The sequence below is a fragment of the Crotalus tigris genome, unplaced genomic scaffold, assembly GCF_016545835.1.
Source record: "Crotalus tigris isolate CLP2741 ecotype Arizona unplaced genomic scaffold, ASM1654583v1 scf7180000021444.432893, whole genome shotgun sequence".
In the NCBI taxonomy this organism is placed as follows: Eukaryota; Metazoa; Chordata; class Lepidosauria; order Squamata; family Viperidae; genus Crotalus; species Crotalus tigris.
In genome coordinates this window covers 57,991-68,978 of record NW_024098514.1, presented here as the reverse complement: position 1 = coordinate 68,978, position 10,988 = coordinate 57,991, and the positions used below count along the sequence as shown (strand labels likewise).

Here is a 10,988-nt window from a genome sequence, read left to right as displayed (position 1 = left end):
CTTCCAAGCCCTTCAGCCTTTGGAAGGATCTGGAATCTGTCAGGAGGAAGTCTGGGCCCCTCTGCCTCTTCCTCGCCAGGCAGGAAATGAAAAGCCCTGCTCAGGTTCCTCTCCTGGCCTCCAGAGAGGAGATCTTGGTCCCCTCGGCCAGAAATCCTGCCCGACCGGTCCTTCTGCCACCCAAGAGCTGCCAAAGCCCTTGGCCGCTGGCTGCTTCACCCTGGCATCCTCTTATCAGCCTCCAACTGAGGCCCAGGTCTGCTTTCCCCAGAGATCACCAGGAACCCGGGGAGGAATTGCCAGAAGCCTGTGGAGGCCCAGCGTGGCCTCGGTTTGCCCCAGAGGGTGATGCTGGTGGCTGTTCGGCCCTGGAAAACCAGCCCACTGGGCTTTGCAACTGCAGCTTCTCTGCTGCAGCCTGCTGTCGGTTTCAAAGGGGGCATCTGCCGAATACTTTCTATTTTCAAGAATATTGTTACCGTTTCCACAGCTTGTTTCTGTTAAAGTTGTGTTTTTGAACATTTTGAATCCAAATTGTTTGCCACGCTGGACCAGATGGGAAGGAAGCCCTCCCTGCCCAGCCCTCCTGGGTCTGCTTCAGTGCTAAAAACAGGCACGAGTGACGGATGCAGAAACAGGTGGTGGGTCGAAGGGAGGGGCTGTCCATTTTTGCCCCCCCCCGGAATGGGAGGCAAACTTTCTCCCAACTTCTCCAAATATTTCTGCTCTGCAGGAAGCTGGTGATTCAGCTGCATCAGTAGTCAAAAGCATATTTTAAGGTCTTCCATCACTTCCACCATCTGGTCTTAGCTATAAAAAGTGCCCCCTTCTCTGCTCAGTCCCCATGAAGCAGAGGGCAGGACTGATGCCCTGCCCTGCCCACAGCTCCTCCGAGCACCTGTTTTCTGCAGCCCTGGAGAGCTTGCAAGAATTCAGCACATGGACTGGTGAAGGGAGAGGCCACTCCGTTTCTTCTCAGTTCCCCCTTCCTTGTCTAAAAACTGGCTGCTAAATGTCTGGGATTCAACCTGCACACGAACGGACAAAGCAGAGCTAATGGAGGCTTTTTTCAACACAAACATGTCCTCTTCCTGCATGCGCATTAAAGAATTATTTCATCTTGATAGATCAGCTTTTTTTCAGGATGGCCGATCTTGGCAGCAACCTTCCCTCCCCCAAGAACGAGCACTCCCAAGAGTGACGCTTTAAGAGGTGAAGCAAAACACAGAGAATTTGTACAGGGTAAGAAACCAATTGCTTTATTAGTGTCTCGGAGGCACCAGGTGGAGCTCCGATGTTTTATCATCGTGGCTTTATCGTAGAAGGCACTGAAGTGCGAGACAAAAATAGGCACCGGAACCTGTTTCTAGAACATTCCTCTCGCTCCCCATCCTCAGCTCTCCTCTGGAGAACTCTGCCCACGTTCTAAGGCTGGGCTTGGATCGGTGCTGATCCTTGTTCAAAAGAGGGGAGGCGAAATCAAGCCATGCTTGGGGAAATTTCTGCTTCCACTTTGCTAGCTTCTGTGAACTGGGCAGATAAAATGAGGCTGGCAGAAACTCGCTGGTTTTGAGTTTATTCCATGGGACCAAAACGCTGCCTGGGCCAGCTACAGGATTGGGGGATTGCTCTCTTAATTATCTTCTTCCCCAGAGGATGCTGGGAAAGTAAGATTGGAAATATCCGATGCTAACCAAGAGCCTGGCCCTGGCGTGGCCAAATACAAATCCCCAGTTCCCGGGGCCCAACCCAGGCTGGCCAAATACTTAGCAGCAGATTGCCAGGGGCTTTCAAGAGTTGTGACTTTTCTTCTCCCTCTTAAAAGCAAAGGAACAACTGGATATTTCTAGCAGGGTTGTTAGATCGGTCCCATTCAAAAGCAGAGGCACCTTTGCCAACATGAGTATCCTGACAACCCCCCCCCCACACACACACATAGATAAATGAGAGTGGATAACAGGAAAATGGATTCCTGGGAAACCAAGGAGAGAAGAAGGGGACGAGAAGGGAGCAGCATCAAATCACATTTATACTGAAAATCCAGAGCTTTGTTCCACGTATTCAAGTAAGGCACACTAGAAAGTTACAGGAGTCACTATTTGAAAAAAAAAAATCTCCCTCTAGGTCAGTGTGTCTCAGCCTCAGGAACTGTAAGATAGGTGGACTCCGACTCCCAGAAGACCTTCCCAGCCAACATGCTCTATTGGAGAATTCTGGGAGTTCTGCAGTCGGCATGCTGGGGAATTCTGGGAGTGGAGAGGCTGGGAAACTCTGCACTATAGGAGAAGCCCTTCTGACCCAGACAATGGCGGGGAGGAGGGGATGTTGTCAGAGTTTGCCTGGACAACTTCAGGGTGCCTCACTTAGAAAAACAGGGTGTGAGACTGGATCTTACTAAACAACATATTTTCCTGCTGGGCACAACTAGAGGCAGATGAAACATAACATTTTCTTTTTTAAAAAAAACAAAACAATTTTGCCAAATTGCTGGTTACAGTTAAGGTGAAGACAAAAGCTGTGAGAAATTCAACTTGAGTGCCTTTCTTTCTTTTAAAAAAGAGGGATTAAAAAAAAAAAAGCCTATCAGGAAAATGTTAAAGGGCTGCAAACGTTGCCTAACCAAGCTTTTGACTGTCAGTGGGGGTCTCTCTCAGGCTTTGGAGAGAGGAAGGGAGGGAGGGAAGGAAGGAAGGAAGGAAGGAAGGAAGGAAGGAAGGAAGGAAGGAAGGAAGGAAGGAAGGAAGGCAGCTGGAAAAAAAGGAAAGTTTGTGGAACTGGAACAGATGGGGTGCCTTTAGCAGGAATCACACTGGTTCTCACTGGCTGGGATGAGTGGCCGAAAGGGGACCTTTCAGTGGTCTTCCGAGGGCTGGAGGTCCAGATCCCCTTCCGGATGGAATTCCAAGGGTTGGTGCCGAATATCGTCCCCGAACAGGAAGGGCCTGGGCTCCAGCTTGGTTTCCTTGCCTCCTTTCCCACAGCTCTTCTGCTCCAGGAGGTTCTCCTCTAGAGCCTCCTGGCCTTCCAGATCCAGGGAGACCTTTTCAAGACCTTCAGGGCTGATGCCTCCGCTTCTAAGCCCTTCTTCACAGCCTGGGATTGGGGGGGGACTCTGGCTTAGGGTCTCTGCCATGGGGAAGTGGCCTTCTGTGCAGAACTGTGGGGTGATAGTCACCCTTTTGACGAAGCCATCATCTCCAGGAGGGTCCGTCTCCTCCTGCCCGAGGCCGTTGAGAAGTTCGCTTGGGAAGTCTTCCAGGCTTGCTTCCTCCTGAAGCCCGTTCGCCTGGCTCTCCAGCGACAGGTGGGCTTCCCTCGGGACGGGAGATGAGCCTTCTGGAGCCTCTGGGGAAAGCCGGGGTAGCCCCCGGTCCCGACCTGCAGGGGGGGCATAGGGGGACCTCTCTTCTGGGGAGCCCAGGCCTCCCAGCTCTTCCTCCGCTGCCTTCATCAACTCTTGGTTAAACTCCAGAGCTTGTTCTACAATTTCCAGAATATTGGGGTCTCTCTGGCTGTCTAGAGAAAGGCCCACCACGTCCTCTGGGAATGTCTCAGGGACGCCACTTCCTGGGGGACCTTCCACGGTCAGAGTTTTCTGCTGGATCAGATCTTCTGGGTCCAAGACAAGGAAACCTTCGTCCTCACCGGATTCCAGCAGATCAGACTCCACAGCCCCCCTTGGGCCAGGCAGAGAGCTCTCACCTTCCAGCACTATTTCTTCCAAATGAGCCACACTGGTCAGGGGTGAAACCTTTGCAGGGGCCACAACTGTAGCCTCTGGGTCGCTAAATTCCAAGGGCCCCTCCTCCTCCTCTTCCTCATGCTGGCTATAGCGGGCGTCTAACCCATCTGCTGGGAACCCACCGGGCTCTCCTGGCCCCAAAGGAAGTTCTGCATCCATCTCTTCCTTGGGGACCGCTGGCCCTCTGGCCACCTCGCTCTCCTGCCAGGGGTCTTCCTCAGGCTCTCGGCCAGGGGCCCCCTCCAGTTCTTCCCGCTCATCCTCTCCGGGGACCCCGGACTCCCCAGGACCCTGATCCTCATCCTCTCCTGTGAGCGGTGATCTTTGGACCCTGGCTTCTGCCGGACCCTCTGCGGCCAGCAGCTCTTCTGAGCAGGGCCCGACTTCCTCAGGGAGAGCCTGTGGACTGTGGCCGCTTTCTCCCTTCGGAGCGCCTTCCTCCACTCCATCCACCTTGACGCTTGCGGCGTCTTCTCCTGAAAGGGGGGCCTCGGCCTCTGGGGCCAAAGGAGGCGTCTCTTCTCTCCCCAAGGAAGGAATGGGTGGAGTCTCGGGCACGGTCAGCCCATTGTCCAAAGCCAGGGGGGCTGGCAACGTCTCCTCTCCAGCCCCAGCTCTCTCCCTCTGGAAATCTGGGAGAATTTCTAAATGTTTGGAGGTGTCCTCGGACCCCGAATCCTCCCCCCGGAAAACGGAGTCCTCCGCAAGTGACTCGGCCTCTGGGGGGGAGCCTTGGACTTCTTCTGGGCAGGTGGTCTCTTCCGTGGAGGGACCTTCTGCCTCGGCTGGTGGCTCTCCTGCCTGGGGAGAGTCCAGCCCCAATTCTCTGTCTTCAGAGCCCTCGGGGGCATTTTCCTCCTTCGGCAGCAACTTTCCTGCCACAACAGCCCCACGGACCTCTTCCATCTCCAGGGCATCCATGATGTCTTCTGTTTCCGACACTCCAGAGATGGTCTCTGAGCCTCTTTCCTCCACGTTGCTCCCTTCAGCTTGCAATGGGGTCCCTGAGAACCCTCCTCCTCCTTCTCTTCCTCCTTCTTCCTGTTCCTCCGGCGGCTGCTCTTCAGGCACCTCCGTTCTTTGCTCCTCTTGCAGCGTCTCCTGCGCCTGGAGGCTTGCCACCCCCACTTCCCAGGTACTCTTGGGTGCCTCCCCATCCAGGGGCCCTTCTGTCTCCATTGTTCCTTCGTCTCCCGTATCTTCTGTGGGAAGAGATCTGACGACATCCCCTTCCTCCTCTTCTGCGGCTTCCCTGCTCTCGACCCTCTCTGGCTCATCTGCCGAGATGCCATCTTCATCTAGGGCAGAACCTGAGCTTCTGGGCCGGTCACCTTCCGTGCAGAAGAGCTCGGAGTCCAGATCCTTCGGCTGGTTCTCTTCCTCTGGCGGAGCAGAATCGGCCTCGTGAAGAAGCTCTTCGTGGCTCTCCACGCTCTCCTGCTCCCCCTCCGGGAAGAGAGCTGCCTGGTGTTCACCTGCAGACGATGCTGTAAGGATGGCGGATGACGGGTCCTCCTCAGCTGGGCTGCCTTCCACCTCCAGGTGCTCCCTCTCAAACAGCCCGGCCTGCAGATTGCACGGTTCGCCTTCCCTGGTGGGACTCTGGGGCTCTTCCCTTCGCTCAGAGAGAAGGTCTTCTGGGCTGACCATCTCCACCTCTTCTGTCCCTCCATGGACCTCCTCTGGCTTCACTTCTGGGGCTCCCTCGGGGACGTCAGAGGGGGGGCTGTCAAGCTCCCAGCCTTCCTGGTTGCCGCTCACCTTTGCAGGGGCCTCTGTGGCAAATTCTGAGTTCCTGGGTGCTTCTCCCAACAGATTCCCCAGCGTCATCCCCAGTAAGGCAGGCAGCTCCTCATCCGCCTCGCCCTCCTTCCATTCCGGAGACCCCCTCTCTTCGTCCCCCTCCTGGTCTTCAGGGACCAGAACAGCCCCGCCTTCTTCTGTCCTCTCTACCCTCGGCGGTCCTGCTCCCAGGGCCCAGGGGGCCTCTGCCTCCAGGGCCTGCCAAGCCTCCTCCGGCCCTTGCAGCTCAGCCCAGGCTTCCTGGCCACCGTTGACCTCTGCAAAGTCTTCACAGACCTGGAGGTCCTCCAGGAGATCGGTGGGCTGGCTCTCCCCCATGTGATCTTCCTGGGCCTCCTCCAGCCCCTCGGTACGAGTCGGGGGAAGGGTGTCCTTGTTCTCCTCTTCCAGGGATGAAACGCGGTCAGAAGAAACGTCTGTTTGGCTTTTGACCGCCTTGAGCAAGCTGGATTCAAGGTGGGTTTCTTTGGGGATCACTTCCTGGATCGCAGTTTCTACAGCTTCAGTAACCATCTGGCTCAGAAAAGGCCCATTCAGGACTTCCCTCTCGGCTGGTGGCTCATGGCGGAGCCGTGTCTCTTCTTCCTCCTCCTCTTCTTCCTCTGTCTCCTTTTCTCCAGAGGCTTTTCCTTCCTCCCCTCCTCTACCTTCGGCCTCCCTCTCTGCTCCCCTTTTGCTCTCCTCTCCTTGATCCAGGCTCTCAGGGGACCTTCCCGAAGCCTCTTCCAGCTCCAGGGAGTTGAAAGTCAGAGGGGGCTGTGTGCAGAAGACGGACTGGGCCAGGCTCTCCAGCTGGGTGACCGTCACCCTCTGGCTGTGCTGGGAGGCGTCCAGCCGAAAGGCAGAGGTCTCCTTTGGCGGCAGCAGCAGCCCGTCGGCGCTTCGGGTGGCCTGAGAGTGCCGCAGGGAGGCGTTGGCCTTTTGGAACTCTCTGGCCGCGGAGCTCAGGCTCTTTGTCCCCCAGGAGGCCGACTCGACTTTGCTGTGGAACCCCCGAAGCTTTGGGAAGGCGGCAGGGCTGGGGCGGACATCCCAGCTCCCCGAGCGGCCCCCATCCATCGACGGCCCTGGCAGCCTGACGTGAGTTGACTCGGTTATTGTCGCATCTGCAAGCAAGAAAAATGGGGAGCATGAGGAACGGCTGCTGGACTCACCTGGAACCAGGTGATCCTCTGCTGATCCACTTTGGGGGTGGGGAAGACAGCAGAGGTCTGCAAAGCAGGTCTGCTGAAAGGCAGCTCTGTGGTGGGAGAAGTGGGCTCAGATTTTTAACCACTCTTCAGGCCTCCCCCCAAGCCCCCCACTCATCCCTACCTCTGAGCCCCCTGGCCAACTGCAGATCCGTGGCTGGCAGCTGCAGCCTGGCGCTCTCGGCTTCCAAGAGGGTCCTGCAAGACAGAGAGGGAGTCTTGAGAGGAGCAGGGGGGCGGGAAGCCCTTGGGGGTCGTTTCTGCTGCTTGTTCCTGGCCTCCCCGCAGCTGCCTCCTCAGCCAGGCCTCCTCCACCTTCCCAGCGTTGGGAGGCTCACCCCCCTTTCTCCCCCCCCCATGAGTCAGGAGGGGCGGGGGCTGGCAGGAGCAGGCTGGTGGTGACATCATGCGAGTCTGCTGGCCTCCCCCGCTTACCATTCTCATGCTAATGAAACAGGAACCCCCCCTCCCGCCTCCTTTTATGTGGGAACCGTCTGGGGGAGGAGAAGGGAAGGGGGCAGAGGGGAGGTTCCCATGAGATTCTGCTTGGGGGGGGGAGCGAGGCCATGTGCAAGGAAGGAGGCAGGTTTGCCGAGGCAGAGACGTGCGGGCCTCCCATCCGTTGCGGGGGGGGGGGGGGCGTCCAGCCCTCTCAGTGGCCGGGCGAGGTGCGGCCAGGAGACTCGGGGGCTGCCTGCAGGGGGGCGTCCCTCACCTGTAGGTGGCCACTTCGAGGCTGAGCGACATCTTCAGGTGCATGAGCTGCTGCCGGTCCTCCAGCACCTGGGCGATCTGGCCACGCAGCGACTGCTTCTCCTCCTCCAGCGCCTCCATGGCCATCTGTGCGGCAGAGAAGGAGTGCCCGGCAGGGTCAGCCACTGAGGCCCGGGTGGCAGGGGCTGCTCTCTGGGGGCAAGGGGGGGCATCCTGCAAGAGGCCCTGAGGATGGTCCGGCGGGGCTCTGAGACAGGACCCCCCCCTCCCCGCAGGCAACTGCAGGGAAATCCCGCATGTCTGCCACGCGAGTGGGTGTGGCAGCCCAGTGCTCAGTTTTCAAAGTCTTCTTTTGTTCTGCTGTATTAATATACTTCAGCCTCGAATCTTGGCCCGGCCCGGCCCCTTCCTAAGATCATCCTTCGTCACTCTCAGCCCTTTTCCTTCAGATCTGGTCCAGCAGAAAGATTCAAGCGTGCAGGCCAGACCAGGCCTTTCGCCTTGCATCCCCTCCTCCCCATTCCAAGACACGTACATTCCCCCCCCCCCCACACACACACGTGTTCCTCTGCTCACAAAAGAAATACTGGGAATGGTTTGGTTAGTCCTGAGTGGGGCAGGGCGTGGCCCCCTCCTGCTGAGCTCTGGATGCAAGGACCGTGGAGGGGGTGTGTGGGGGGCACTGACTGCCCCACATCCCCAGGCGCGTGTACTTCAGCCTCACCTTCAGTGCTGGAAGGATAAGAAACTTTTTTTTCCTTGAAAACATCTCTGACTTTTTAGAAGTGCCCCTTCCCAGCTCCCTACGCCTCCTGCAATCAAGGGCTGCTTGGGTGAGGGTTGGGATTGCATTTATCAAAGGGGGGCACCCCAATAAATATGCAGTTCTTTCCAGAGACAGGCGGGAGAAGGCACCAAAAGGAGGCCCACCATAATTAGCAGCAAATGGGGGGGGTTGCAGGGTGCTCCCCACTCCCCTCTAAGGAGGCTGTGAATGGAGGGAGCAAGGGAGGGTGTCTTCTGAGAAAAACACTTCACAAGGGACCCCTCGCCCCCAGCCAAGAGGCAACAACACCCAGATTTGTGCACTCTCCAGCTGCCCAGCCTAGCTTGTGTGTCTCAACCAAATGCCGATGGCTGAATCGCAGCCTTGGTTTAGAGGACAGGCCTGGCAGTGCTGCACCTTTTGCCAGCCACGTTCCTTCTCCTTCCTACCAGCCACTTTTCTAAGCTTCTACGGCGGGCAGCCGGGCAGGCATCCCCGAGCCCTGCTGGACTCAGAGGGGGGCTCCGTGCCAGCCACCCCACACCCACCTGCAACTTCTCAGCGTCGCCCTGCTGCTGAGCCCACTGCTGGGAGAGGCTCTCTTCCAAAGTCTTCTTCCGGCCCTGGAGGCTGGCCAGCTCCTTCTCCAGCTGTTGCAGCTGCAGCTGGTTCTGCCGGTTGCGTTCGGTGGCCTTCCAGAGGTTCTCCTTGGCTTCGCAGAGGGAAGCCTCCAGCTGTGAGACCTCTGTCTTGTAGGTCTCCACCGCCCCTTTCCAGATGTTGGAGAGCCTCTTGGCGTAGTCTTCCACTTCCACTGGCTGGAAGCAGACAGGCACCGCCCGGAAGCCGTCCAGGCTCTGGGAGAAGCTGTTGATCTCCTGGTCCAGCCTCAGCAGCTCCTCTTGGTGGGCCTCCACCAAGTCTTCCATCTCTGTCTCCAGCTGGGTGGCCTTCTCCCTCAGCCAAATGTGGGCCCGCTTCTCCTCCTCCATCTCCTTCTTGTCGAGGGACAGGAGCCTCTTGGCCTCCTCCTGCGCTGCCCTCTCCCTCTGGCAGTGGCTCCTCACCCGCCGGGCCTCCTCGTGGAGAGAGTCCCTGGCCAGCTCTGCCACGCACTTCTCCTGATAGGCTCGGTCCAGGGCGGCCCGGAGCGCGGCCACCTCCGCTTCATACTTGGCCCTCCAGGGGGTCTCCACCGAGCCCCCCTTCAGGCCTTGGATCTCGGCTTTCAGCAGCTCATTCTCCTCTTCCAGGAACTTCACCCTGGCCAGGTAGGCCTCCAGACGCTTGTTGAGGTCCCACATCTGGAGGGAGTCCTCTCCCAAGGGCCGCGAGGAGCAGCCACGGAAGCTCTCCATCTTCCAGGCGCCTTTCGGAGGCAGAGTCCAGCCGAGAGAAAGAGAGAGAGGGAGAGAGAGAGAGACCGGCTGCTGCTGCTGCTGCTGCTGCTGCTGCTGCTGAACGAGGGCTAGGCAGCTCCGCACCACTATTCATAGGGAGAGGAGGCTCCTGGCCAAGGAGGCTGGGCTTAACACCCCTCCTTCCTCCCCCCCTCGCCGGAGAAGAGCGGCATTCCTGGAGAAGCTGGGTGGGAGGAAAGAAGTCGTGCGGATGCCTCCTCAGCAGCTGTTCCCCTCTGGCTGGGGTGCCCCCCCAGAAATCAAGAGGCTCCTCAGGATCTCCCTGGTAGGGGGGCTCCCCAAGTTGCCTCCTCTTCTCTCTCTCTCCCCCTCCCCTGCTACTCCCCAATTTCTCCCTGAATCCACACCCCCATGTGCCTCGGGAGCAAACAATGCCCACAGGAGGGAGGGGCTCTAAAACGTGTGGGGCAGAAGATGCCCAAAGGGCAAAAGAGAGCGAGGCCCCCAGACGGCTGGGATGAGCTGGGTCCCAGGCAGGCTTGGGGGGGGGGGCTCTTTTCCTTTCTCGCCAAATTCACGTATGGCATCATTTAGGGGAGTCTCTGTTCTGTGCACCCCACATACATTATTGCTTCCGGTCAGAAAGGCAACTTTTTGGAGAGAGGCCAAAGGGGTGTTGTGGAGGGGGGGGGTGGATGAGGAGTTGGGGGAAGCAGGCTGTTCCAAAGGGGGACCAGGCTGTCTGGGATGCCATAGAAGAGACACCCCCTGCCCTTGAAAGGAAATGCAGCCTCCCCAAAGAGTGCACGGGCGCCATCTGGTGGACAGAAGGGCCAAGGGCGGAGGTCAGGTGGCCACCCCGGGCTCTTGGGGGGCCCCTGCCGCTCCAGAGTCTCCCCTTTCCCTTTGGGACCGGACTGATGGCGGGTTCTGTGCAAACCCAGCCTCTAAGATGTTTCTAGCTATGGGGCCGGAGAGCAGAAACCCTCCCCCTTTGCAAATGATGGGGCGAAGGCAGCTTGATGATGGGGCAGGGACTGGTGATGAGGGTGATGGTCCCATGGAGCCTCCAGTCCCTGCCATTCAGTCAGAACTGAAGAAGCTTCTTGGATGAGAAGCGAAAGATCTTCAAAGAAAAACAAGAAAGGCCAGTTGCCTCTTGAAAAAGCACCTTTGGGTTAACCCCGTGCCCTCAGAAGGATTTTTGATGTGTGTGTGTGTGTGTGTGTTGCGGGGGAAGGCTATAAAGATTTTAATTAGTACACAAACAGTAGAACTGAAGGCAATTTGGCCTTCAGGAACTGGCAATGTCTCTGGGGGTGACTAGAGGCTCCAGACCAGCCACCAAGGTTACCATTACTCGCGGGAAGCTCACCCCAAACTCTCTTCAGGGGGTCCCCAAGCCAAAGTCC

At 57.9% G+C, this 10,988-nt stretch overlaps 1 protein-coding gene across 1 annotated transcript; it reads right to left on the bottom strand.

Annotated features, from left to right (window-relative positions):
* Positions 1-1,232: 1,232 nt before the first annotated feature.
* NES (nestin) lies at positions 1,233-10,983 on the bottom strand. The gene is made up of 4 exons (XM_039318549.1): positions 8,764-10,983; positions 7,451-7,575; positions 6,860-6,933; positions 1,233-6,651 (listed from the first exon to the last, which is right to left on the bottom strand). Exons 1-4 carry the CDS (start codon positions 9,571-9,573, stop codon positions 2,852-2,854), a joined length of 4,809 nt encoding a protein of 1,602 aa, XP_039174483.1. The 5' UTR covers positions 9,574-10,983; the 3' UTR covers positions 1,233-2,851.
* Positions 10,984-10,988: the final 5 nt, after the last annotated feature.

Excerpts from the sequence above, each read along its gene's own strand:
- NES (XM_039318549.1), bottom strand. The coding sequence starts at position 9,573 with ATGGAGAGCTTCCGTGGCTGCTCCTCGCGGCCCTTGGGAGAGGACTCC. Across the intron at positions 6,934-7,450 it reads CTCGAAGTGGCCACCTACAG|GACCCTCTTGGAAGCCGAGA; the intron begins GTGAGGGACGCC and ends TCTGTCTTGCAG. Across the intron at positions 6,652-6,859 it reads GTTGGCCAGGGGGCTCAGAG|ATGCGACAATAACCGAGTCA; the intron begins GTAGGGATGAGT and ends TCTTGCTTGCAG.